Source organism: Gavia stellata, chromosome 34, assembly GCF_030936135.1.
Source record: "Gavia stellata isolate bGavSte3 chromosome 34, bGavSte3.hap2, whole genome shotgun sequence".
NCBI lineage: Eukaryota > Metazoa > Chordata > Aves > Gaviiformes > Gaviidae > Gavia > Gavia stellata.
In genome coordinates, this window is record NC_082627.1 from 2,085,789 (window position 1) to 2,113,579 (window position 27,791).

The following is a 27,791-nucleotide window of genomic DNA, read 5'->3' on the forward strand; positions in this document are numbered from 1 at the left end:
CCGTGGGGAATTTTTCAAAACAGTTAGATAATGTTAGCAGAGGATGGCCAGCATGTGTCCGAGCAGTGGCAGCTACAGTATTATTGATCCAAGAGGCCCGAAAAATTGACACTTGGGCAGAAATTAACCGTATTTGTACCCCATGCATTTACAGCAGTACTGGAACAAAAAGGAGGACACTGGTTGTCACCAAGCCGGATGCTGAAGTATCACAGAATCACAGAATCACAGAATCACTAAGTTGGAACTACAGGGGAACTACAGGCCTGTCAGCCTGACCTCGGTGCCGGGGAAGGTTATGGAGAGGCTTATCTTGAGGGCGCTCACGGGACACGTGCAGGATACCCAAGGGATCAGTCCCAGCCAGCACGGGTTCATGAAAGGCAGGTCCTGCTTGACCAACCTGATCTCCTTCTATGACCAGGTGACCCGCCTAGTGGATGAGGGGAAGGCTGTTGATGTTGTCTACCTGGACTTCAGCAAAGCCTTTGACACTGTTCCCCACAGTATTCTCCTAGAGAAGCTGGCGGCCTGTGGTTTAGACAGGTACACTCTTTCCTGGGTTAAAAACTGGCTGGATGGCCGAGCCCAGAGAGTTGTAGTGAATGGGGTGAAATCCAGCTGGCGGCCGGTCACAAGCGGAGTCCCCCAGGGCTCAGTTTTGGGACCGGTCTTGTTTAATGTCTTCACTGATGATCTGGATGAGGGGATAGAGTGCTCCCTCAGCAAGTTTGCAGACGACACCAAGTTGGGAGGGAGTGTTGATCTGCTTGAGGGTCGGAAGGCTCTGCAGAGGGATGTGGGGTTTTGGTTTTTGGGGGACTCCGCTTGTGACCGGCCGCCAGCTGGATTTCACCCCATTCACCACAACTCTCTGGGCTCGGCCATCCAGCCAGTTTTTAACCCAGGAAAGAGTGTACCTGTCTAAACCACGAGTCGCCAGCTTCTCCAGGAGAATACTGGGGGGAACAGTGTCGAAGGCTTTGCTGAAGTCCAGGTAGACAACATCAAGAGCCTTCCCCTAGGCGGGTCACCTGGTCATAAAAGGAGATCAGGTTGGTCAAGCAAAAGTGTTAATGTCTGGACAGACTCAAAATTTGCCTTTGGAGTGGTCCATGCTCATGGAGCTATTTGGAAAGAAAGGGGACTTCTAACATCTTAGGGATCCCCAATCAAATATGGGCCAACAATCCAACAATTACTACAGGCAATTAATTTACCCGGATTTGTGGCAATTATGCATTGCAAGGCACATCAAACTGGAAATAGCCCAATGCATATAGGGAAATGTATGGCAGATAAAGTTGCCAACGAAGCAACTAAAGGTCAAATATTGCTCATTTTGCCAGAAAAAGTTCAGAACTTGGGACCTAAAAGTCCACAATATACAGCAGAAGGTAATCAATTATCTAACCTACTGAAGGCAACCAAAACTCAAGAAGGATGGTGGGTAACCCCTTCACACCAAGTAATAGTTACCCAAGAGACCATGCGTGAAATAGCCAATAGAAAACACCAAGAAACTCACTGGGGAATTGAAACAATGGTCAAGGCATTAAAACCACAAGTGCTAAGTGGGAATGGGAATCCTTAAGTTCTGGGTTATATCTCTTGCAGCGATGTCAGGAAATGCAGAAATCGATATAGATGAAGAGGTCAATACGGATTCGGATGAAAACCTCGTTCTAACTTTAATACAAGGGTTTGGCAAAATGCATAATCTTACCAATGTTACAATATGCATTTCGATCCCTCACTCGGCCAGTCAGCCTATTCCACGGGGCACTATACCAGTGAATTTATCTTTACTAGAAGGCTATGACAATATCACCCAGCGCTGCCATAAACCAATGTTGCCTTTCTAAACTGTCATTTGGCTTGGACGGTTTTCTTCGCTATGATTTTCGGTAACATCACCACACCTTGGCAGTTCTTCCATCAATGCGACACTTCTGTGATGGCACGCAGGGCTCCAGCTCCTCCTGTCTGTGCCCCAGGCTGAGGGCATTGGTGCACGTTTGGGCTGCAGCACCTCAGCTGCTGCCCGCTGGGGCCCACCTCAGACTTGTCACAAACTAAACTGGAACTCTGAGTCCCAAGACCCCATATATGTAAATACTTTGCTACATGGCAGAGATGTGCTCGGAATGGATAGCAGATGCAAAGTAAAAGATTATATAAGTTTTAGATGTAGATGCAGATGTAGATGCAGATGATGAGAAAGATGCCATGAGGGGTCCACAGAGTGAGCAAACCCTGCTCTCACTGACTCCAGATGGAAGAGGGCCTGGGCTGTGCAGCCCTGGCAGGAGACCATGAGACACCATAGTCAATGCTGATCTAATACATATAGGTGATGGAGAAGAGAAAGAGAGGAACTTAGCTCTCCTGGTGCAAAATAACTCCACTGGGGCAGACAAATACCTCTATAGGCTGCTGTCTCCATACTAAGTGAGGACAAGTTTCATTCTCCTAAATGTGGCCATCTGCTGTCATTTCAGTTGGCCAAAGGAATTTCCCAATGGCCTCCAAGATGGACACTGCCCTGTCCATGATAATTGCTCCACTAGAGCCTGCAGTTTCCTGCACATACCTTGGGCCACCTCTGGCACCTCAGATGCCACCAGGTATTTGCATCTGAAGCACTCACTCCTGCCCTTCATCACCATTAATTAGCAGGGGAGCTGAGACAAAAAGCTCCCATGCAAATGTCCATTTTTGCACACCTGAAGAGAGGCAAGAGAAATCCCACCTCCTGTGGGTTTGTGGCAGTCATGGAAGGGGAGCTGAGAGCCCTTCCAGCCCCAGGACTACAAACCCAGGATGAGATGCCTCGATTGCCTCAGCTGAATCTCTTCCCTCAGAAGTGGTAAAGGAGATCCCTCACACTCACTGGGTATTCTGCCTACTGATGGGACAAGGAAAGGTGATAATTAGATTGAACTCTATCTCTGAGCAGGAAAATGACAGTGCTGGAAAGAAGCGTCTCTCCCCAGCTGAGGAAGGGAACAGCAGTGATTCCTTCAGCCTGTTTCACAGCAGGTTCCCCCAGAGCCCCAGGGACACCTGGAGGGAGCCCAGAGGGGGCAGAGAAAGTGCTGCCTTGGGCTGGTCCTCTGCTGCTGAGCTGGGCTGGGCTCCTGGGGTGGAGGGAGGGAGCTGATGGCAAGTGGGCAGTGCTGCAGAGAGACAGCTCTGCCCAGGAGCAGCTTTTCTTCAAAGCGCAGCAGGGCTGAGGGCACTGCCTGCAGGCACTGAGGGGAGAGGAGCGAGGCAGAGAGAGCTTAAAGGCAGTGTGGAATGGGAGGACAAAGGAGAGTTGACTGGCAAAGAAATCTTCACAGCCCTCTATATGGTAAGTCTCTGAGCTGCAGGGCAATAAAAATGAGTATTCTGCAGGGGTGTCCTAGACCTGGTTCATCCCATAGCCTGTAGGAACTTCCTGGAGGACTCTCACAGATTCCCTAGTATAGAGGAGAAGGATGTGCTCCACAGCAGGGATTCCTCCCTGCACTCTCAGAGGGACAGGGCACGATTGCTGCCTTCTCCCGGGGACGGCTGCAGGGGTGTAAAGGTGGGTGTGCATCCAGGGGTGCCCAGGGCTGTCCTTCAGAGCAGGGTCCCTGCACCCCAGGGCACTGTGAGCTGGGACACGGACTCCACTGCCTGCCAGGGTCAGCACTCAGCCTGCCCAGGGAGCTCCCCAGGGCACTGCGGGGAGAAGCTCAGGGTGGAAGGAGTGACCGCTAGCCAGGCAGGGTCCTTCTGCTGTTGAGAGGGTGCTGCGTGTGTCAGGGCTGCTCACAGCTCCACATCACCCCCAGCACATTTCTGGAGAGGATCTTTCAAAGATGACAGTCAAGGCAAGGCTTTCCTGCTTCAGCTTGTGCATTCCTGAGTCTTTGCATTAAAGTTTATACTAGTTGGATGGGTGGGAATGGAAATGGATCCATCAGGTGTGGACAACTCTCTGAGACACCTTAACTGTTACACTGAGAGATCCCAGGTCGAGCTCACCAAGGGGCTGTTTCCAGAGGAGACTTTGCCATAGGAAGGTCAATGAAGTTGCTCTTTGAGACAAAGTTGCTTTCCCGACCCTCATTTCATGTCCTGCACTGAGGGAGAGGAGAGAGGGCAGGGAAAGAGTGATGGAGGTCTTGAATTTGCACAAGACACCAAGACTCCAGGAGCATTGCACTGAGAGATGGGTAGGTCTGCAAGGAACCTCATCTAGTCCCCTAAGGCACTGCTCAGCCTACAGACAGCACGACAGCATCACCTCGGTGGTCTCTGTGGGACTTGTTTGAGCTGCTCCTTAGCTTCTGCACACACAGAGATGCCCCTGGGCAGTGCCCTGCTGCCAGGAGGTGTCTGCAGGGCAGAGCTGAGCACACAGTGGGTGCGTTGGGGTCTCTGAGCACTGGCAGGGAGCAGACACATGGGGACAGGGAAATAGCTCCTGGCAGGGAGAGCTCCAGGCAGCAGAGACATGGGCAGGGAGGGAGAGGGAGCTACTCTCAGAAAGACTGTGGGAGGGGGAACTGGGTACCTCCCTGCCATCCCCTGCAGTGCAGAAACCTCCCCTGGAGCACACACCACCCCCCATCAGGTCTCTTCCCCCATGTAGATGTAGCACAGCCTGTGGCAATGCATTTTTCAGGTCTGGGAGAGAGCCAATCCACTTTTTGGATGCCCCATTATTAGGATGTTTGACTCTTTCCCTGGGGGGTCCTGCTGGGCTGCAGGGTGCCCTCCAGAAGGGCACAGCTCACCCATGGCATCTCTGTGTTATGCAGGAGCCCCATGGAGAAGACAAGTCAGCGCTAAGGCCACAGAAATGCTGCTGGGTGGCTCCACGCAGGCAGCGGCAGTGAGCCCTCTGTGCCCCTGGCTGGGAGGGGAGAGCTGAGCTCCTCCTTGGGTACGCTGAGGCAGGGTGAGGGGTTTGGAGGTCTGCACTTGGAAACTGCATTTCTTTTGCTCTCAGCAGTGTCAATTTTCATTTGGGGAGAACACTTGAGTGCTATCGTCCTCCAGCTCAAAGAGGTGCCAGCACAAGGCAGCTGAGACCAGGGCTGATGGACAGACTGGCTGTCCTCACTCTGCACTAAGGGACGGCCCCTTTGCTTCTCAGGACCCACAAGGTTTCACTTGAAGGGCACTACTAACGCCAAGGATTTCTGCCTTAAATCACTCCTCAGGGGTGGTGGGGCCACTAGAGCAGAATAAACAAAACAAAATCCTCACACCTCTGCTCCGGGATTGGTGACTTGGGAGCGACAGTGGGGAAAAGCTCTTTGATATCACGAGCGGATTTAGCCATAGACCCTGCGTTCCTATTTCCCTATTGCTGTAGGGCAGCGCTGGCTCCTCCAGAGCCCACCTCAGAGTGCACTGCTGCCAGGAACACCCTCAGCCAGCACCAAACAGAGCTCACAAAAGGGACCTGCCAAACGTCTTCTTCATTAGGGACTGGTGATTTGGGGATTTCTACAAGAAATAAAATAGATTTTTCTCAGAGAAACCTCTCCTAACTTATTGATTCCTTTTCCTCCATGAACAGGCTCCCATGCCATGAGGGACCAAATGTCCAATGGAAGCACCATGACCGAGTTCCTCCTCCTGGCATTTGCAGACACACGGGAGCTGCAGCTCTTGCACTTCTGGCTCTTCCTGGGCATCTACCTGGCTGCCCTCCTGGGCCATGGCCTCATCATCACCACCATAGCCTGTGACCACCACCTCCACACCCCCATGTACTTCTTCCTCCTCAACCTCTCTTTTCTTGACCTGGGCTGCATCTCCACCACTCTCCCCAAATCCATGGCCAATTCCCTGTGGGACACCAGGGCCATCTCCTATGGGGGATGTGCTGCTCAAGTGTTTGCCTTTTTCTTTCTGATGTCAGCAGAGTATTTTTTTCTCACTGTCATGGCCTATGACCGCTACGTGGCCATCTGCAAACCCCTGCACTACGGGACCCTCCTGGGCAGCAGAGCTTGTGTCCACATGGCAGCAGCTGCCTGGGGCAGTGGGTTTCTCTATGCTGTGCTGCACACGGCCAATACCTTTTCAGTACCACTCTGCCAAGGCAATTTTGTGGACCAGTTCTTCTGTGAAATCCCCCTGATCCTCAGGCTCTCCTGCTCAGACACCTACCTCAGGGAAGTTGGGCTTATTGTGGTTAGTGCTTTTCTGGTTTTGGGGTGTTTTGTTTTCATGGTGCTGTCCTATGTGCAGATCTTCAGGGTTGTGCTGAGGATCCCCTCTTCGCAGGGACGGCACAAAGCTTTTTCCACCTGCCTCCCTCACCTGGCTGTTGTTACCCTGTTTCTTAGCACCAGCATGGTTGCCTACCTAAAGCCCCCATCCATCTCCTCCCCACTTCTCAATCTGGTGGTGTCATTTCTGTACTCGGTGGTGCCTCCAGCAGTGAACCCCCTCATCTACAGCATGAGGAACCAGGAGCTCAAGGATGCCCTCAGCAAACTGGTAACTGGACATCTTTCAGCAGCCATAGGCTGCCTATCTTCCTCTGCAGCTGACTCCCAGTGTAGGTCGTGACAGGCCAAGTCTGCCTTTCCTGTATTTTTTTTTCCTTTTTCCACTTTTGATGTTCTTGTCTTCAAATAAATATAATTATTCCTCCCCTTAGTGATCCATCCATCTTATGTGAGCCAGAGACATTGTATAAATGGGAAACCATTTTCTTTAAGAAAATAAAAGAACCTGCAGCAACTTCTTGGTCTAAGATCCATCCTCAGCATAGCAGAAATGAATGGGAAATAGAAACACCTTTCTGGCTGCATCACCTTGGGGCAGGCTGCTTTGTCCTGGAGGGATTACGAGCTCTTGAGAACTGCAGGGACATGGGCTCTTGTGCCAGCCTGGGGAGATGGGATGGCACGGAGGGGATGCGGACTTCTTGGGATATGTGGGAGAGGAGAACAGTGGACACAGGGTGTCACTGACCTCCCAGTCCTTGTGGCCTCCAACCTCCGGGGCTGACTCCTCTCTGCCCCCCAGGGTCTGCTGTGCCCTTCAGAGGGGCTGGGGCTCTGGGATGAGTGCCCAGAGCTCTGCAGCACCCTGTGGCAAGTAGTGCTGTGGGGCCAGACCAGAGTGGGCTGGGCTGGAGAGAGGGCAGGGGAGGTAGGAGGTCTTGGAGGGAGCTGGGCTGAGCTGGAAAGTTCCTGCAAGAGAAAAACTTCAATTTACAGCTTGTACTGCATGACTGCGCAGGGTGAGGGCTCGCATCAGGGGGCTTGTGTGCAGAGACAGGGCTCCTGGATGGACCCACACTCGGATGGACCACAAGAACCATCCATGATGCTGGAAAATGCATGACCCTCCCAGAGGGAGGTCCCATAACTGCAGGGGAAGCGGGAAGATTTTGTGAGACCCATGGGAGTGCAGGGAGAGAGCGGGGTGTGCACAGCCGTGGGTGTGTTAAAGGCAGGAAGAAGACTTTAAGTAGAGGCGGTGCTGAGGGGGTGTCATGCTGAAGTGAAATAGGTTGACTTTGGATTTTGAGGCAGCAGAAGAAGGAGGACATGCATTTCAGTGGTGGGATATGGAGATATGTACAGGAGTCAAGCAAGTCGGGGACTGAGAAATTTTGGGTGCTAGAGGAGCATTAGCAGGCCATTGGAAGAAACCAGATTGGTTGTGCATAACCCACAGGCATTGGCAATTCCTCAGATAACCAGGGCTTTGTGTTGGAAGGAACAGCCAGTGAGGACAAAGTGGCACATAAAAGTCACTTATTTGCTGGTTGAGGAGGGAGACAAGGATGCTCAGCATAGAATTACCAAGGTAATTTATTCTCTTATTTTAGCTGTGCATACAGTGGCGACTCAGCCTAATGCGTGCAGGACCCCAGTACAGAGGAAAGCAGGGTTTATATACATTACAATACAGTTGTGTAGACGGATCAAATCACTCATGTTAGGGGGTGGGCTAATCAGTTACCATTACTTGAGTAGTGGGTATGCACGTGTCCCATGCAGGATCAGCATGTGCTTGTCCCGTGGAGGTGGTACAGACAAATGGTCAGTGATGTGTTAATTCTCATTATTCTAAACCAATGTTCCATGCAGGTGGAAGGGTTTGTCCTGGATACTGGTTGATTGTTCTTCTGGCCATGGTTATATGCCTGGTTTCTTGAAAGGTAAACCTTCCATGGTTTTGTTGTTGGTATGGGGTGTTGTCAACCGCTAAGAGCTGGTTTAGGTTGGGTCTTCAGGTTGCATTGGCCCTGAGGTGAAAGCTCATAGTCTCAGTTAGTGTTCATTCTTCTACACAAGTTGTACTGCAGTTAGCATCTTGCCTTTCACAGGCATCAGTAAAGCTTAGGAGGTCCCAAGGTCCGAGCGAGATGATGAAGCAGGGGGAGGTAGCAACAGTCTGCAGGGAAACTGGCACAGGCATAGGACAGTGTTGGACTGTCTGTGGTGCAAACACCTGACGGCCTTGGTGTGGCTGGCCCCTCGCTCCGCAGCAGGACAGGTCTCTTCCACTGAGTCCCATGAGAAGGCACCAGTTCCTTCCAGTCCCAGGGCCTTGTTGCCTCCTCAGCCACTCCCCACAGAGCCTGGGCGGTGTCCTGCCACTGTCCTGCACTTGGCATCACACCCCCCGACATGTACAAACCTCCTGGAGTGAAGTTTTGTTGTTGCGGGGGAAGCAAGAGGGGTTTGTGAGGTACATGGGAGTGCAGGGAGAGAGCAGGGTGTGCCCAGCAGTGAGTGTGTTAAAGGCAGGAGGAGGACCTGAAATAGCAGGGGTGGGTGTAGGGGGGTGCGTGCTGTCATACTGAAGTGAAATAGGTTGAGCATTGACTTTAGAAGAATGCAGGAGAAGATCGATGTGCATCTCAGTGCTGGGGTATACATAAAGGATTCAAGCAAGTCTGGGGCTGGGACATCTTGGGAGCTAGAGGAGCATCAGGAAGGCTTTGAAGGAAACCAGATAGGTTGTGGGGAACTCACAGGCACCAGCAGAACTTCAGCTTTGTGTTTGAAGCAATAGCCAGTGAGGACAGAATGACATCAGTAAAACTTGGGATACCATGGGGTCAGAGCAAGGTGGGAAGCAGCGGGGTGGCTAAAATCTGCAGGGAAAGATATCCCATATCCCACTGCTCCCAGGAAGAGCCATTAGCACCACATGGGGGAAGGGATCCCCCTCCTCAGGGGACGAGGGTCAGGGCTTGGCCATCGTGATTGCTGAAACATATTTAGGGCTTTCACAGCCACCTCCACATAAAGGCAGTCCACATGGTCGTTCTGTTGATGGTCTCATCAGTGTGGTCTTCAGTGGAGCCCACTAACAGTCTCAGAAACTTGGACGTTTGCTGCTGACTTCTACTTCTTCAGAGGCTTGTCCAATCTTTCAGGATCCGCAGTTCAGGAACTTGGCACCAGAGGGCTCATTAACATGCAAAACTCCCTAAGGAGCCAAGGCTCTGTGCATCATTTTCCTTTAGGTCTTCAATTCTTATGTGGTTAATAGGAGAGGTTTCAGGAGTGCAGTCAAAAGATGTCACTACTAAACAGTAAGAAAGGATTCATTTTTCCCCCACTTTTCTTCCTTTTTCTGCTTACACATTCTGTGAGATCAGAAAACCTCAATCCATATTGATCCTGAGCGTCTCCAGTGGAGTTTGAATGTATACAAATATCAGGACCTTTTATATCGACAATCTATGGCCATTCTTCACGCCTTTTCTCTCAACAACCACCTGGCACTTACAGCAGCCTCGTTCAAATCGGAGACTTCTGCACTGAAGTCTGTAGCTGCATGTTTCAGCCCGTGGGCACCAACTCCCACCTGCTTTGCTTGGAGAATGACTGCACGCAAACACGGAGGGATGTGATACGCTCATCGGCTGTATATGAAGTCCACCTTACCCCCTCTGAAGTCCACTTCCCACAGTGGATAGCCTTGGACCAATAGAAAACACACTTTCGTGTCAAGGAGAGACCCCAAGATCCCCCCAAACACTCCCTGTCCCGGCTTCTTTTGGTCCATATTCACTCTTTGCACACAGCGAGTCACACGCTGAGGTCACGAGCTCCCTCAATTCACAGAGGGGAAAAAAGAGACAAAGTGAAGGACACGCTCTCTTTTGGACAGCCAGATCTGCACTAACCCCAATGTATCTGGGTTACAGGAGACTCTGCAATATCCAGACCCCCGCATTTTTCATTCCCTGCAGGGTAAAGTACATGTGACTCCATTGTAGGTGAAGGCAGGGATGAGAGTGACCTCCTCTAACATTGCACAACTTGGGTGCCATTTTCCAGGCTTCCCTTTCTAGACCAGGGAGAGAAATCAGCTGTCTCAGCTGAGATGCCTTGGCCTTCCCTGCCTGTCCACCAGGCCCTGCTCCAGAAGGGCTCCCATAGGTCCTGAGCCACATTTTCCAGTGCCCTGTGGGGGCTTCAGCTACCCCCACGTATCTTGGACAGTGGCCACCACTGTGTGGGCAACTGCATCAAGCCCTGTGTGAAGATTTTATGCAAATGTTGAACCATGTGCAGAAGAGACCTTGGTGTAATAAGTGTGTAAAACTTCTACATTTTCAGAACTTTCACATTGGTCTGTAAATCCTCATGAATTTTTTCATAGGCCATGGACATGGACCAGCAAGATGATGATACTTTCTCTCTCTCTATGTAAATAGCGATCTATACAGCCATTTCCAAAAATGTATTTCCTGCCAATGCTTCAAATGGGGAAACTGTGTTCTGGTGACACATTTATATTGTCATATTGTACATATACATTTCATACCTAAAGTGAGCTCGGAGCAATGAAGGTTGGAGAAGTTGGATAGATCACCCTCTCTTTCTTTGCCATCAAGAAATGGCCACACCTGCTATCACTTCCATCATATCATCCCTTCTTCTGAGCTGGCCACGTCTTTATGGGATGTACAATGGATCTTTATGGGATGTACAATGGCATAACACCATGGCCTGCCAAATGCCAGACCTCAGTTGATACACAGAGGCCTAGAGCACAGCCACATAAAGAGTCCCAGAGAACAGAAGTGAAAAGCAAATATCACTCCTGTCTTCCCGAAAGAAAAGAAAAAAGACCCAGGGAACTACAGGTGAGTCAGACTCATCTCTGTCCCTGGGAAGGTGATGGAGCAGCTGATCCTGGAAACCATTTCCAGGTACATGAACAACATGAAACCATCAGGAGTAGTAAAGGTCCAGGGACTTCAGTATGTCCAGATTGCCTAAGTATTCCCTCATCTGATCCTCTTCTACCCAGGCATCTCTTCTATCTCCATGCTCCAGACTTGCCCCCTGTCTCTCTGGCAGCTGGGATTCCTGAAGGCTGGTCTTGCTGGCAGCTGCTGGGACTTCTAAGGGACCTTCCACCCTCCCCTCAGGATCCTAAACTCCACCATCTCGTGGTCACTACAGCCCCATCTCATGGTCACAAGGCCACCTTTGACCTTCAGATCCCCAAAAAGCACCTCCTTGTTGGTGAGGAGAAGGTCCAGCAAAACACATCTCATTGTCTCCTCTGTCACTTGGATGAGGATTTTATCATCAATGGTCTCCACAAACGTCCTGGATTGCTGATCACAGAATCACAGAATCACGAAGGTTGGAAAAGACCTGTAAGATCATCAAGTCCAACCATCAACCCAACACCACCATGTCCACTAAACCATGTCCTGCAATGCCACATCACACGGTCCTTGAACACCTCCAGTGAGGGTGACTCCACCACTTCCCTGGGCAGTTTATTCCAGTGTCTCACCACTCTCTTACTGTCGTGGTTTAAGTCCAGCTGGCAACTAAGCATCACACAGCCGCTCGCTCACTCCCTCCAGGTGGGATGGGGGGGAGAATCGGAAGAGTAAAAGTGAGAAAACTTATGGGTTGAGATAAAGACAGTTTAATAGGGAAAGCAAAAGCTGTGCAGGCAAGCAAAGCAAAGCAAGGAATTCCTTCACCACTTCCCATCGGCTGGCAGGTGTTCAGCCATCCCCAGGAAAGCAGGGCTCCATCACGCATAACGGTTACTTGGGAAGACAAATGCCATCACTCCGAATGTCCCCCTCTTCCCTCTTCTTCCCCCAGCTTTATATGCTGAGCATGATGTCATATGGTATGGAATATCCCTTTGGTCAGTTGGGGTCAGCTGTCCTACCTGTGTCCCCTCCCAACTTCTTGCACACCCCCAGCCTACTCGCTGGTGGGGCGGTGTGACAAGCAGAAAAGGCCTTGACTCTGTGTAAGCACTGCTCAGCAGTAACTAAAACATCCCTGTGCTATCAACACTGTTTCCAGCACAAATCCAAAACACAGCCCCATACTACACAGCCCCATACTAGCTACTATGAAGAAAATTAACTCTATTGCAGCCAAAACCAGCACACTCAGTAAAGAAATTTTTCCTAACATCCAAACTGAGCCTCCCCTGGTGCAACTTGAGGCCATTTCCCCTTGTCACTAGTGACTTGGGAGAAGAGGCCAGCACCCACCTCTCTGCAACCCCCTTTCAGGTAATTGTAGAGAGCGATGATGTCTCCCCTCAGCCTCCTCTTCTCCAGACTGAACAACCCCAGTTCCCTCAGCCGCTCCTCATCAGACTTGTGCTCCAGACCCCTCACCAGCTTCGTCGCCCTTCTCTGGACACGCTCCAGCACCTCAATGTCCTTCTTGTAGTGAGGGGCCCAAAACTGAACACAAGATTCGAGATGCAGCCTCACAGCGCCGAGTACAGGAGCACGATCACCTCCCTACTCCTGCTGGCCACACTCTTTCTGATACAGGCTAGGATGCTGTTGGCCTTCTTGGCCACCTGGGCACACTGCTGGCTCATATTCAGCCGGCTGTCAATGAACAGCCCCAGGTCCTTTTCCGCTGGGCAGCTTTCCAGCCACTTGTCCCCAAGCCTGGAGCGTTGCATGGGGTTGTTGTGATGAAAGTGCAGGACCCGTCACTTGGCCTTGTTGAACTTCATACAATTGGCCTTGGACATTCGATGCAGCCTGTCCAGATCCCTCTGCAGAGCCTTCTGACCCTTGAGCAGATCAACACTCCCTCCCAGCTTGATGTCATCTGCAAACTTACTGAGGGAGTACTCAGCCCCCTCATCCAGATCATCGATAAAGATATTAAACAAGACCGGTCCCAAAGCTGATCCCTGGGGGACTCGGCTTGTGACCGGCCTCCAACTGGATTTCACTCCATTCACCACAATTCTCTGGGCTCGGCCTCATTACTGGTGAAATGCATATTACACCTCACACCCCTGCATATGCTAATGAAGATTATAGAGGTCATGCTAAACTTATATGACTATAGCACTCGTCTCTCCACCCAAATCATGCTACACATCACATACGGGGGGGGAAACTCATAGTTTTGGGGATAAAAGACGGAGAAAATGATTGTTAAGGTGGGAGAGAAGAACCTCAACGCCTGACAGACCAGTCGACGGGCTGTGTTCTCTTCCTCCACGCCAGGCAGGGACGCCTCTCTGGGTAAGCGCTGCGCCTCTCACCCTCTGGGTGAAAGTTATCCCCAGGTTCTTGTATTATTATCAAGTCTGCTAGCAATATTAACCTTAATTAGTAGCACTATTATAGTTAGTGAATTTATCAACGGCAATCTCGAATCTGTTTCTGTCGCCTTCAATAAAATAACTCATTTCGATTTTTGTGCATCTGCTCAGTGCAAGTCCTTTTGCTGGGGCTCTGTAAATGGGTCAGTGAAAGTCCTAGGACTTTGACAGACAAATTTCGAAATGTGTCCATGTCCAAGTTGTGGTAGCAGGAGGGCTGCAGGGCTGGCCTCTGTGAGAAGAGACCAGGGGCTGCCTCTGTGCCAGACAGAGCTGGTTCCAGCCATCTCCAAGGCAGACCCACCACTGGCCAAAACTGAGCCCGTCAATGAAGCTGGTGGAACCTCTGTGAAAGCGTATTTAAGAAAGGACACAACAGCCAGAGTGGGAGAGGAGTGAGGGAAAAAAAGTGTGAGAACCAGCCCTGCAAACACCAAGGCTGGTGAAGAAGGAGGGAGAAGAGGTGCTCCAGGTGCCAGAGCAGATAGTCTCCTGCAGCCCCTGGAGAAGACCACAGTGGAGAAGGTCAGCCCTGCAGTCTGTGGAGGACCCAATACTGGAGACATTGGCTATTTCCTGGAAGAATGGTGGCTTGAGGAGAGCCCATGCTGGAGCAGGTTTGTCTCAAAGGACTGTAGCGGTAAGAGGGACCCCATGGGAGAAGTGTCAGAAGGAAGGAGCCACAGAGAGGAACGGTTACGGACTGACTGCAACCTCCACTCCCCATCCCCCTCCGCTGCTCAGGGAGGAGGAGGTAGAAGAGTTGGGAACGAAGGAGGTAAGTTGAGCCAGGGAGAAAAGGGTGGGAGGACACCTTCCATGGGGAAAGAGACAAGGTCTTCCACCAGCCCCACGCTTCTTTCACCCTCAGCCTTTGCAATTGCACATGCCCAATCTGCCTACTTGCCTTTGCCACTGTCACGGTTGTGCAAGGCCCTCAGACATCTTGGCACACCCAGTGTAAGCTGGCCTCCACCAAACCTGGAGCCCACCTGGCCTTGGAGGCAGGGAGAGGCCAGGTCCCCTCTGCCTGGGGCTGGGCACAGCTTTTCCCTGGGAAGCCTCCCGAGGAGCGCTCCTCCTGTGTGTCAGCCTGTGGCCTGGCATGGGTGGCAGAGGGAGAAGGGCTGCTGGGGCAGGGCTGAAGTAGCTCAGCTGGGAGAGCGTTAGACTGAAGATCTAAAGGTCCCTGGTTCAACCCCGGGCTTCAGCAATGATTTTCTCCCTTAGATTTTGGCAGAGCCCATCTCCCTTCTTCCAGGCTGCCCCAGCCCTGCTTGCTCCTTCACCTCTTGCCAGAGCAGAGTCCCTGCTCTGCAGCTGCAGATCTGCAGCTTAGAAGGAGCCTTCCTCCAGCAGCACAAGTCCCCAGCCTCTCCCTGGGCAGGACTCTCCAGTCAGTGCTCCGTTGGGGTGGTCTCCTGCTGTCCCTACTTCCTTGCTCCAAAGTGACCGGGATCTCTCCTCTGCGGGGTCTCCGCAAGGACCCTGTCTCTCTCCTCTTTGCCATTCTCGATGCTGCACTGACTGCTCCCCTCCTCACACACCTTCACCTGCTCCTCAGTTCCCAGACCAGAGGCCGCCATCCCCTGAGTCCCAGGGAGAGGCACTCCCTGGAGCTGGGGCCTGAAAGGCAGCATCCTCCCTCCAGGTGTCTGTCGCAGCGAGACCTCTGATGTACCCAGGACAGTTGACAAAGCCGTGCTGAGGATCATCCACTGTAGTGCCTGGGCACCAGTGTTGTTTAGTCATGCGCTGTCCCGAGCAGAGTTTCTTGGCCTCCATTGCCCCCTGCCGCAATGATCGGTGAAATACATATGTGCTCCTCTCTGGGCATCAGCTAGGGCACACAAAGCACAGGGGGATCCCTCTGGGGCCCCACATGAACATCCCTCTGCATCAGTTCCTTCCTGCTGCAAGGGCACAAGTCGGGAAAGAAATGCCAGCAGTGGCCGCCTGGAGTCCTGCACAGAAGGTCACTAACTGTCACAGTGTCTTCACAACAGCCCCAGCTCAAACACTGGATGTCACTTTACCTCTCCACATTGACTTTCCTCTGCACATCCTGGCATCACACATGTGTCTGTGTTCTCCGTCCCCTCAGCACCAGACCCAGGGCCTACAGCACAAGTGTCTCAGTTGTCCCCCATTGCTTATCCCAACCTGCTCACCCACTAGACTGCACTGTCCAGCCCGGCTGCAGACCCTCAGAGCCATCAGTCCCTGCCCAGAGGAAGAAAGACCTGCTCATGAGCTCCAACAAGATGTTGAGGTCCCCTCTTGCAACCTCTTGCTGCTATGGAACCCTGCATGACCATTGGGAACACAGTGATGATGGCAACACAGCACATCCCCCTCTGTCTCCAGTCTCAGCCTCTCCCAGGTCAGCCAGTCAGGCCAAGGAATGGCACATCCTGGACTATAGTCCCAAAGCAATGGGCATGTCCTAGACCCCTGCAGCTCTGATGTCTCAGCCAGTTCCCCAGGGATTCTCCTTCAGAGAAGTCTGGCTTTTGTCCTGACTGAGCACAAGTGAAGGAGGGAGAAGGAGAGACCATCTGTCCAAGCAATGTTACTGTCTTGCCAGCTTTGAGCACGAGCTTGAAAATGCTTGGCCACAGGGAAGGTGTCTGCAGAGCTATCACTGCTCCCAAAGTCCTTCGAGGTTGTTCTTGAGCTTTGGGGCCATGTGTGCAAAGCGGAACAGATGAGTAGTCCATCCCCTTCACTCCACTCAAGCACTCCAGAAGTTCACAGTGACTGTGCTCTGGTTTGGATTCCCCCAAACCCTCTCTGCCAGGCAGGGCCTCCGTGGGGAAAATTCTATGGCATTGGGCAAGACAATGGTCCCAGCTGTAGCACCGTGAGGACACCATCCCTGCGTGTGCTCAATCCATCGACCTCTCAGTTAACAGCTGAACATGCGCACCCACCCTGCCCCAGAGACCCCAGCCAGGGCTGTCCCAGGGCACGGCTTTGCCCTCAGGACAGTGCTCAGTGCTGCAGGAATGGGAAGGTCCCTGAGCCCAACCCACACCCGCAGCCCCAGGGAGATGGAAGCTTACCCTTCACCCCATCTCCAGGGGTGCTGGGGGGCAGAGGGGTGCAGGGGAGACCTGGTGCCTGCATGAGGGGGGTGTGAGATTTCTGCCCCCATGTCCCCCTTCCGCATGCCCTGGGGTGCCATCAGAGCATGGGGGCACCTCATCCCAGGGAGGGTCTTTACCTCACCCTGTTGTTCTGCTCCTGATGTGGAGTTGGGGACAGTTGAGACACAGAGGGTTGTTTCCGTGGGTGGCAGAGGGGCCTCAGGGTAGGCCAGAGGGTGGGAGCAGTGCCTGCAGCACGGTGAAGGGACCGTGCTCGGCAGTGCATCCCTGTGCCAGGATCAGGCCCCAGTGGGGAGGCAGTCTGGACTTCCCCCATCTCAGGAGGGTTCAAATGCTGTTTTCTGCTGAGGGTGCCTGGGCACCCACGGGACAAGAGGGCTGTGCTTGTCATAGATATGTCATGGGAGGAGAGTTTTCTGCCTGCTGGCAGGTGTCAGGGGGGTGTAGGTCAGTGGAAGAGCACCCGCTTCCCATGCAAGAGGTTCTGGGTTGCATCTTCAGGGGTGTTTTTGCTCTGACTCACCAGGCTCGGGTGGGCAAGGGCTGGAGCTGGGGCTCTGCTCCTCTCCAGGTGCTGTGGGCCTGCCCTGCCCTCCCAGCAACTGGTCATGGGGTAAGGAGGGCTGTGTGTGCTGCCTCTGCTGAGCCCCCTCCCAGAGGAGAGGCAGGCAGCTGTGCTGGACCTGAGTGCAGGTCACTGCCCTGCACCACAGACCCACCCCACACACCAGCCAGGGTCCCTGCTTGGCAGCACAGCCCCTGTGGGAAGGCGAGGGGTGGCCCTCAGGGAGGGGATAGACATCAGCAGCACCCTGGGTGCTGGCAATCCTTCCTGGCTGCACTGAGAGATGGGATGTGAGGGTGCTGGTCCAGCCCAGGTGTCCTTTGGCACCAGGGCCACACTTCCCCCGTGGCTTTCCAGAGGGAGGGGTGTGAGATTGTCCTGTCTCCAGGTGGAGATCCCATACCATGTGGGAAGCAGCCGTCGGTGCCAGAGGGTAGGGGTGTCTGAGCTGAAGAGTGACATTTCTTACCCTGACCCTGTCTCCAGGTCCTTTTCCCTCTGCCATCACCCCCTGCTCGAGCAGAGCCTCAGCTCAGGGAACCCGGAGCTCCCAAGGTCAGGCACAGCCCTGCAGAGGTGGGACTGGTGGGGCCGGTGCCCACCTCTTGTTCCTGGGGGGTTTGGTGTCACCGTCCACCCCATGCTGGTGCGAACAGGGAGGCACAGGCCAGTGCACAGCCGTGCACAGACCGGGAGGGCAAGGACATGGTGCCTCGGCTGCTCCCCTGGCAAAACCGCCTGCAACCAAAATGGGGTTTGAGCCCTGGCGTTTCATTGCAGGTTTCCCAGGCCCAGGAATGGTGGGCCCAGATCCTGAGAAATAAGGTATAAAAGTGAAGCAAAGAAGGAGGGTGGGGGTGGGGATATCTTCTGAACATGATGGTGGGCGCCAGTATGGGCACTGACCTGCGAACTCAAGCCACCCCAGGTGGGTACTGTGGAGAAGAGAAACACAGAATCACAGAATCACTACGGTTGGAAAAGACCTGTAAGATCATCAAGTCCAACCTGGGAAAAAAAAAACCAAAAAAAAACCAACAAAAAAAAAAAAAAACAAAAAAACCCCCACCACACAACAACAACAAGCCACAACCCACCCAACACCACACAGCACCATGTCCATCAAGCTACATCCCACAATGCCACATCCACACGCTCCTTGAATATCTCCAGGGAGGGTGACTCTACCACCTCCCCGGGCAGCCTATTCCAATGTTTCACTACTCTCTCAGTAAAGAACTTTTTCCTAATATCTAGCCTGAACCTCCCCTGGCGCAACTTGAGGCCATTTCCTCTTGTCCTGTCACTAGTCACTTGGGAGAAGGGACCAGCACCCACCTCTCTGCAACCCCCTTTCAGGCAGTTGTAGAGAGCGATAAGGTCTCCCCTCAGCCTCCTCTTCTCCAGGCTAAACAACCCCAGCTCCCTCAGCCGCTCCTCATAAGACTTGTGTTCCAGACCCCTCACCAGCTTCGTCGCCCTTCTCTGGACACGCTCCAGCACCTCAATGTCTTTCTTGTAGTGAGCCCAGCGGCTGTCCCATGCCACCTCCCTGCTGGCTCGGCCCTCCCGCAAGTGTAAGGTTTCTCCCTTACTCTGGCACCTGGCAGAGGTTTGCCTCCTCCTTGGGGAGATGAGCCACTGGCCCTGGGTGTGTGTGAGGTGGCAGCACATGTGAGCAGAAAGAGCCCATTCCATGACATTTTGGGGCCTGAACAGCCTGGCCCTGCAGGCTGGGTCCATTCCCTGGAGCAATGCAGGATCATCACTGTGCCCCAGACCTGTGCTTGCTCCTGCAACCCCCAAGCACCCACCCAATGTGTGTGGTGGTGAGACCTCAACCCTCTGCACTGCTGCCCCACACTGGGCAGAGCATGGCTGTGGAAAGCCCACGGGAGAGCAGCGTTACCACGTGAGACCCCCAAGGTGGTGGATGACATACATGGGGACTGCAAACACAGCCTCCATCCCCTGGGAAACTCCCACCGGGGCAGGCTCTAGCCGTGCATCTCCACAGGGAGAGAAGGGCCCGGGGCTGGGGATGGAGGGGCTGGCTCTGGGGCCAGGGGTTGCCAGCAGGAAAACTCTAGGGACCACTGTGGGAGGTGATGCATGGGCTGTGATCCCCCCTGGGGCTGGCTTGGGTGTTCAAGGCACCACAGCCACCTTAGGACTCCCTTCTGTGGGTCTACAGCTCACCCCAATATGGCAGCTCTGTCGTGACCTCTGTGCCGTGGCACCAGTGTGGCCCAGGCAGGGCCGGGGGAAAGAGCAACTGGGGAACCCCAGGGTGAGGAGGTGGGTGCTCCCGCTGGGGAATCCCAGGGTGAGGAGGCTGGTGCTCCCGACCTTGCAGAGAGCCATTTTTGCTGGAAACTGTGGCTGGCAGGCTGGAAATGTCTCTGTCAGCAGGAATATTCCCCAGGGACCATGAACTCTCACAGCCCCACAGCCCGACCCCGAGCCCACTCTCCCCAAGACGTGCCCCTTCCCCACTGCCATGTCTTTGTGCTCTGCTCCCCCCAGTCAGCCTCAGGGAGACACCCCGACACCTGGGCAGGCAAGCGCCAGCTCTGGCTCAAACCCCAAAGCCTTTTAATAAGAACACACATGAAGGAATCATGTAAAAGCAGGGGAATAAAAATGGAGGACATGCCCGGCTGTTTCTGCTGCCCGTGGAAAAGGGAGACAGTTCCCTGGTGCTCACGGCTCTCCCAGATGCACAGACCTCTCCTCCCTCCTGGCTGCACCCAGCTGCACGGCAGGGACGGGCTCTCCTGGCCCGTGGCTCAGGGACTGCTGTGCACTGAGCTCTGCTGTCACAGCCTTTGTGTCCTCAGGGGGATGTGCCAGAGACACCTCTTCAGCATCGTCATAGCCCGTGCTCTCTGGGGACAGGCACCAGGCATCTCCCTCAGCTCCAGGGGCCCCAGCACTTCTCGGGGAGTGCAGGTTTGTCCCTGCAAGCAGCAAGGCAGGCCATTGCACGTTCATCCCATGGGCTGCCCCTCCTCATCAGTACATCACCTTCCTCCCTTCTCCTCAGCAGTCCTGAGATGTTCAGCTCCCTCTCCCACCCATGGTCCCCCCAAGCAAAACTCGAATGGACAGGTTCCCCCGTCCCAGGAGGTTGAGCTTTCAGTACGACAGCAATTCTTCTGGCACCAGGGATGGCACCCCAGGAACCGGCAGCGCTATCTTTCCCTCTTACCTCCAGGTGCACCCCTGGGCCCTGCTCCCTCCTCTGGTGCCCTGGGCATTTCCCAGCCTTCCTGCCCAGGGGCAGGATCCTCCCCAGGGTCAGAAGCCTCCCTGGCATCATCGTAGCCATCCACTGGGTCACCTCCAGCCAGGACAGGGATGTCTGAAAGGACAGGGGAGCTGGTGACAGTGAGAAGATATGTCCTGCAGAGCAGAGGGCAGGAGGATGCACAGGGACATGGGGCTCAGACACTGGTGTTGGCAGCACCACAGAAGACTCCCCATGTCCTCCCCAACTCTGACGGTGACACTCAGTGACACTGCTGTCCCCCACAAGTCTGCAGGGAGGAGAGATCCACCCCTTCTGGCCCCCTGTTACCTGGTGCTGACCCTGGACCATCCTCCTCCTTGCTGTCCCCAGGGTAGGGCTGCAGCTTGGTCAGGGACCCCTCTGAATAGGAGCCTGGCGAGAGGTGCAGCGGGTGTGATGGGAGTGCGCTCTGCTGACCCAGCTCATGGTCAGTGCTGCTGGGGACGGGGGACCCACAGAGCCAGGGCTGAGTGGGGAGGAGGGCTCAGGACTCACCCTGCTCCCCTGGGACAAACCCTGTCTCAAAGGGGCTCCCAGACATGCCCTGGGACAGCCCCTTCCCTCAGCCCTCAGGATGCAGGGGCAGGCAGTGAGGGGCTGTCCCCAGCTGGGACGGGCAGAGCTGGTGGGGAGGAAGCTTCTGGCCTGGGCCAAGGACCTGGCTGCTCTCCCCACAGCCCCCACAGCCCCAGCGCTGCAGGGACTGTGGGTCAGGGGGCTGCAGGGGGTCATCCCTGGGTGAGGAAGTGGGGAAAGAGCCCTGCACATGTGCCCTCCAGGAGGGACGCACACCCACCTGAGCCGCTGAACCTTGCCTGCTTCTCCAAAGCTGGGCTGTAACCAATCTCCTCATAGACGGCCTCAGGGAAGGGCTCCCAAGCTCTCTCGGAGCCTGCGGACACAGGCAGGGCTGGCCCAGGGACACACAGGGAGGGGATGGGATCCCGCTCTGCTCCCCCAGCCCTGTTCCCCTGGGCCACCCCAGGGATGTCGCCACAGCATATCCCCGCTGCACTGTCCAGTCCCTACTGCCACTTCCTCAGTGAGGGCAATGTCCCCATGGAGATGGTCTGGGGCAGCGACACCCTCCCACCATCCCCTCAGAGACAGCCCTTGTGCCCCTCTGGCCTCTGGGTCAGGTCCGTGGTGCTGAGCTTGGAGCAGCTCCACCTTTCCTCTCCCCCTGGACCTGCCCCCTCTCTGCCCCATGGATCCATAGCACGGCCTATGCCCTGACGAGAAGAGGTCAGGGTTGGATGGAGGAACAGCCCAGGGGCCTGAAACCACGGGGATGGACCCTGCTGCCCCACGTTCCTCCTGGCATCTCCCCTGACACAGAGCCCCCTCCAGAGATGCCCAGAGCACTTCTGGTGGCATGTCCTCCTCTGTTTCCCCTCTGTTCCCATCTCCCCCAGCCCAGCTCTGCCATTTCTCTCTTCACCCCATTCCTGGCTCCTCCCACGTCTGCACTCTCTCTACGCCTTGCTGCCGACGGCCCATGGCCAGCCCATCAATGGGACATTGGGACAGCAGGCAGCACACTCTCTCCTCCCCTCAGCTTTACCTGTACCACTCACTGACACCCCACAGCACCCCTGGCCCTGCCAGGAGGCATCTTCCCATGGGACCGTGGGGAAAGGACCCACCTCTGCGCCCAGCCCTGGCGCTTCGCACTTGCCCTGCCAGGAGGGCCAGGAGCAGGCAGAGAAGGGCTCCCAGGATGATGCAGATGATGACGGGCAATGAGACACTCCTGCTGCCGGTCGGACGGCCCCGCGTGGGATCTGCGTGGGCAGGAACACAGAAAGGGCAGCACCAGGCTCGGGAGAGGTGGGGGGCCGGGGCACCCCAGGACTGACCCCCATTACAGCAGGGGTAGGGAACCCCAGGGGTGAGTGATGGCGAAGCTCCCACCCTGATGGGAAAATGAGAGCCCTCCCCAACCCCCTCCACTGCTACCCAGTGCCTCCTCTTGGGAGCTTCACACCCCAGCAAGGATCCCCTTCCCTCTGGCTCTGGGTCACAGCCTGAGCCCGAGAAGTCGCAACGCTGGTGAGGAGGACAGGTTACCTGCTCGGGGGGTTGGTGCTGCCGTCCTGGGTGCAGCTGCAGAGGAGGAGAAAGAGAGCTGGGCTGAGAGGATGTGTGTGAGGGTACCAGGGACCCTCCTCTCTCACATGCCGTGTGTGTGCGTGTGCACGCGTGCATACGCATGCAGACATCCCTGACACAGCCCTCCCAAATTGCCTCTCCTGCGGGGCTGCTCAGGGTGGCTGGGACAGAGCCCAGGGCCCTGCTCTGGGCTGTGGGCAGGATGGCACAACCAGCCTGGGAGATGTCCCGGGGGGCTGCAGAGCCCTGTGGGCAGATGCTGGAGGACATCCAGCCCCACAGAAGCTGCTGCCCACTTGGGAACAGGCTGCCATAATCTGCAGGGATGGCCTTGCTCTCAGGATCTCTGGGGCCATGATGGGACCCAGCAGCGTAAACACCTACCCCGGCTCCTTGCCAATACCCCTGTGAGGGGTCTCAGCCCCTCCGCTCACCTGAGCAGTTCTCAGCAGCATCCTCCTTATGCCGGCAGGCACCGCTGTCCCCAGGCCGGGCCCAGCAGTCCTGCAGAGACGGCTCTGTCCCCCGGCACTCCACCTGCTCCAGCCAGATGGGGCCTGTCCCCTCCCCAAATGCAGCCTCATTCAGAGCAGACACTGCGGGGCCACAGCCCAGCTGCCTGCATGCCACCTCGGCATCCCGCATGTCCCAGGAGTCGTCGCACACCGTCCCCCAGGAGCCGCGGTGCCAGATCTCCACTCTGCCTGAGCAGCCGTTCTTGCCTCCCACGGCACGAATCTTCTCCCTGTCTGGAGAAGGGAGAGCTCCCAGGGCAGCGGGACAGCAGGCAGAGCCCTGCCAGGTGAGAGGGGCATGCAGAGGAGCAGCTACCTGTGCAGCTTGTGGAGTTTGGGCACAGGGTCCCTAGGGCCGGGGGTGTTTCTGGCCGTCTCCCTGCAGAAGGAAATGCTGGGCTGAAGGGGCTGCTGCAGGGGGTTATGCAGCAGAGAGTGGGGCTGAGCTCTGCTCGTGCCTCCCCGTGCCACCTCACTCACGGCAGCAGCTGAACCCTGGTCATTCAGGGGACACGCAGGGCAATGTGGGGCACCCTGACAGCTCAGCCCCAAAGGGAACCTGGTGAATGTGAGTGGCTCTGAGAGCTGAAGTCCCATTTGTGTCCCCAGAAGCAGCAGGGTCTGGCACGCAAAGCAAAAGCCCGCTGTGGGCCTTGTCCCTACGCTTGACTGTGCCTAGCAGGGAACTGGAGCTGAGGTGGTGCTGGTGCCCAGGTAGCTCAGAATTACCATTGCAGGTGATGTGGGTCTCATCTCGCAGGTCATCGCATGACTGCGGGTGCCAGGGAGCGGAGGGACATTGCCAGAAGGAGCTGTTTCTCTCCCCACACTCCACACGATCCAACCAGGTGGGACCAGAGAAGTTGTGGTAGAGCGGGGGTGTAGCCAGGTACCCTCCATCCCCGCAGCCCAACTCTTTGCATGCCAGCGACCAAGTTTCGGGAGTCATTGAGTTGGAGCAAACGCTCCCCCACGTCCCGTTGTAGAAAACCTGCAGGCGCCCGGAGCAGCTGCTGCTGTTCTCCAACCTCAGGGCCACAAACTCTGGAAGAAAGGCACAGAGGGGGAAGGGGCTGGTGTGGGGCTGCGGGCGTAGAGAAGCCTCTTCACCCCCCAGGCCCTTAGCCAGGCAGGGGCACAGCTAACAACTCCCCCTTGCAAGCATGAGCAGAGAGAAGTCCTTGAAGGACGGACACCCTTGCCCTCCCCGTTAACCACTGGGGATAGCTCAGCTCCCCCGGGACCTGCAGTGGGACCAAGGGCGTATCCCGAGGATACGCCTGGGTATCCCGAGGACAGGCTCGGACAGCAGCTCGAGGCAGCCAGGGACAGCCTTGGCAGTTCCCGGCTCTCCCCGTGTCCCGGCCTCCCCAGGCACCTGCCTCATGCCCCTGCTCCCAGCACAGACCTGAGCAGACGACTCCTGCGTCCTCCTTGTGCCCGCAGTCGTGCTGCCCCCAGGACCCTGCCGGGCAGTCCCAGAGGGTAGCTTCGGCCCCGGAGCAGTTCACACCATCCAGCCAGATCTGACCAGAGCCTTCCCCGAACTTAGCAGAGCCAACTGCCTCCACCGCCCCTCCGCAGCCCAGCTGGTGGCAAACGACTGCGGCATCAGACAGGTCCCAGCCATCATCACAGATGGTCCCCCAGCTGCCCTGGTAGTAGATCTCCACTCTTCCCGCACAGCGCCCAGTTGCATTCACCAGCCGGACCTGCCGGCTCCCTGCAGTGGGAAGAAACCCCATCTGCCATCAGGGGCTGGTGCCCACCCAGCTCAGAGCCTGGGGGGCCCGTGCAGTGCCACTCACCCCAGCAAACGACCCCCACGTCCTCTGCAATCCCTGCTCCTGGTGCACTCGCAGGCAGGGAGGTGTTGCAGAGGGTCAGGTTGGCCTCGTGCCCTGCACACCGGACCCCTCGCAGCCCCACGGGACCCGTCCCTCTCTCAGCCTTCGGGGGATTGTAGGCTGTCTCTGCCTCTCCGCACTGCAGTTGCCGGCACACCACGCTGGCCTCCTGCACGTCCCACTGCTCATCCAGGACTCTGCCCCACGTCCCGTGCTGGAAGATCTCCACTCGTCCGTCGCACCGGCTCCCTCCACCCACCAGCCGCAGGGACATGGAGCCGGCTGAGCCTGCAGAGAGCAGCCAGGTCCCAGCCCTTGGCGGCACCAGAGAGCCCACAAATCTGCAGCACCTCTCCAGGCTCTGGAACCCTCACAACACCCTGGAGCTCACCCGCCTGCCCCCAGCCCTCTGCAGGGAGCTTCAGGAGCACGTTTCCACAGGATTAGTTTCCCAGACCCTGAGCCTTCCGGAGCAAGACACTCTCTTTGCTCTTGGTGGGGCAGAGCCACCCAACAGGTCCCTGTTGCGCCAGATGGAGCAGCTGCCACAGGAAGGAGCAGCAGCCGGTGCAGTTACCCGGGGACAGGCAGCGCTGGGACAAGCCTTGCCCAACCTCAGCGCTGGCACTGGCACCACTGAGACACCAGGCAGAGCCCACACGTCTCTGCCCCTCTGCACCCCTGGGGATCGGGGACTGGGAGCCTCTGTCCCTGGCAGGGAGTAGAGCGAGGGGGGCCTGTCTGAGCAAACAGGGCAACTTTAGGACTTGTGCTGACCAGAAGCAAGGGCAAAGCCCAGCCCTGCTCTGCGACTTACACCCAAGTTGTGCTGCTGCTGCTGGGGGCACCTGGACAGCCCCTGGGGGTGGGGAATTGGGCTCTGTGGGGCTCTCTGTGGGGCTGGGTCAGGGCTGTCTGCAGCCAGAGAGATGGAGCAAAGCCCTGCAGCCCTGTTCTTGGCCTGTCCTGCAGCAGGAGCAGAGGAGCCTGGGCCTGGCGGTGGCCCCAGGGCCTGAGCCGCCACCTCAGGGGGCAAAGATGCCTGTCTCTGTTCTGTCCTCAGCTCTCCCACAGCAGAGCAGTCAGTCCGAGCAGGCAAAGCTCTCCACATTGCTCCTGGTGAAACCAGGTATTCTCCAGGGAGAAATTCACCCTGGTGCTGCCATGGTCCCCTGCTTTGCATGGCCATGCCACACCCAAGGGGCAAATGGAGTTACCTCAGTGTTCTCCCAGCACTCACCTGAGCAAATGACAGCAGCATCGTTCTCGTGGGAGCATCGCGAGGCCCCCAGGGCAGTCACTGGGCACTGTCCCAGGTGGGCTTCAGTCCCGACACAGTGGAATGAGTCTCTCCAGACGGGGCCAGTGCCTCTCCCAAAATGCCCTCCTCCAGGAAGAGACTCAGCAAATCCACAGTCGAGGTGACGACAGAGAACGTGGGCATCCAAGAGATCCCAGCGGGAGGCACAGAGGGTGCCCCAGGTCCCCAGCACCTGGACCTCCACCCTCCCCTCACACGCCGTGCTGCCGTTCACCAGCCTGAACCCTGTGTACTCAGAGACAGAGAAAGATGAGAAAGGGTGCATTGGTGCTCTGGCACCCTCCGTAGCTGGAGGAGAGGCCAGAGGCACAGCCTTCCCTTCTGCTCCTTCGGCACTCTTTTAGGGCTGCACACAACCACATCACCCCTTCTGTCACCACACCCCGCACAGCACAGCCCCTGTCCTGCTCCCCCATCCCCAGCTCACACGCAGAGTTCAACACCCCACCCTGAGTCCTTACGTGTGCAGGTGACACCGGCATCGTTTGCGTGGGTGCAGGGCTGGTCCCTGGGGGACCCCCTGGGGCAGGAGGCGAGAAAGGCTTCATTCCCCTCACACTGCAGCTCTCTGTCCCAGATGGGACCCACACCTTCTCCAAAGTGAGCTGACCCGGGCACGGACAGGGCTGCGCCGCACTTCAGCTCCCTGCAGACCACGTTGGCGGCTTTGGGACCAAAGTCTGAGTCACAGACAGTTTTCCACTGGTTCCCATCACGGATCTCCACACGTCCTGAGCAGGGGCTGTCCCCTCCGACCAGCTGGAAAAATCCTAAAGAAACCAAACTCCTGTGCGTTCTAGAGCTCCCTGGCAGTTACATGCCCACATCCCACCTCATCTCCAAGGTGGCTGCAGGCAAAGAGCCCCACAACGACCCCAGCAGCTCCCAGTGGGTGCTGATGGCACAAACACAGCAGGGACACCCTGCTGCTCCTCAGACATCAGCACAGCACTTGGGGGTTTGCTTCTCTCCCAAACCCCCAGCCGCAGGAACTGCTCAGACAAACTGCTGCTGCCCTGGAGACCCTGGGCGGCCCAGGACTGGCCCCAGGCACTGCAGCACCCGGAGCACTTGAGCCCAAGGAGAGGGCCCCGGAGCTGTTGGCTGCTGCAGCCTGCTCTGCCGGTCGAGCTCAGGGCCAGGCTGCGGAACCCCTTGGAGCCACCAGAAGTGCACCTCATTCCTGCGTGGTTCTCGGGCTATTGGGGAACTGCTGTTAGATGGGACATCGCTCGGGGCACAGATGCCGTGTGAGCGTACCTGCGGTTGCTGTCGCCACCAGCCCCCAGCTCCAGCACCTACCCGGGGAGGGCTCCTCAGCCAGTGCCAGAGGGCACTGCCAGGCATGCACAGCCCCGGCCAATGGCTGGTCAGAAGGCAGGAGAGTGGGCAGAGGAGCAGCCCTGGACTGATACAAACTCCCAATGCAAGGA

The 27,791-nt window shown here is 56.1% G+C and overlaps 2 protein-coding genes and 1 non-coding gene across 3 annotated transcripts; 2 read left to right on the forward strand and 1 right to left on the reverse strand.

The window, feature by feature from the left end:
- The first annotated feature begins 5,574 nt into the window (after positions 1 to 5,574).
- Positions 5,575 to 6,564, forward strand: LOC132320257 (olfactory receptor 14A16-like). Its single transcript, XM_059832528.1, has one exon. The coding sequence runs from the start codon at positions 5,575 to 5,577 to the stop codon at positions 6,562 to 6,564; it is 990 nt and encodes a 329-aa protein (XP_059688511.1).
- Positions 6,565 to 11,380: 4,816 nt separating this feature from the next.
- LOC132320258 (antigen WC1.1-like) lies at positions 11,381 to 25,311 on the reverse strand. Its single transcript, XM_059832530.1, has 11 exons — positions 24,999 to 25,311; positions 24,599 to 24,913; positions 23,920 to 24,234; positions 23,507 to 23,569; positions 23,110 to 23,424; positions 22,210 to 22,347; positions 21,360 to 21,455; positions 20,852 to 20,935; positions 20,483 to 20,635; positions 18,178 to 18,206; positions 11,381 to 11,599 (listed from the first exon to the last, which is right to left on the reverse strand). Exons 1-11 carry the CDS (start codon positions 25,309 to 25,311, stop codon positions 11,381 to 11,383), a joined length of 2,040 nt encoding a protein of 679 aa, XP_059688513.1.
- On the forward strand, positions 14,737 to 14,809 carry TRNAF-GAA (transfer RNA phenylalanine (anticodon GAA)). Its single transcript has one exon. It is a non-coding gene; the product is annotated as a tRNA-Phe (tRNA).
- Positions 25,312 to 27,791: the final 2,480 nt, after the last annotated feature.

Excerpts from the sequence above, each read along its gene's own strand:
- LOC132320258 (XM_059832530.1), bottom strand. The coding sequence starts at position 25,311 with ATGTCCCTGCGGCTGGTGGGTGGAGGGAGCCGGTGCGACGGACGAGTG. Across the intron at positions 22,348-23,109 it reads TGCTGCTGAGAACTGCTCAG|ATCCCACGCGGGGCCGTCCG; the intron begins GTGAGCGGAGGG and ends CTGCCCACGCAG. Across the intron at positions 18,207-20,482 it reads GCCCAGGGGTGCACCTGGAG|TACCCACCTGGGGTGGCTTG; the intron begins GTAAGAGGGAAA and ends TCTTCTCCACAG.
- LOC132320257 (XM_059832528.1), top strand. The coding sequence starts at position 5,575 with ATGAGGGACCAAATGTCCAATGGAAGCACCATGACCGAGTTCCTCCTC.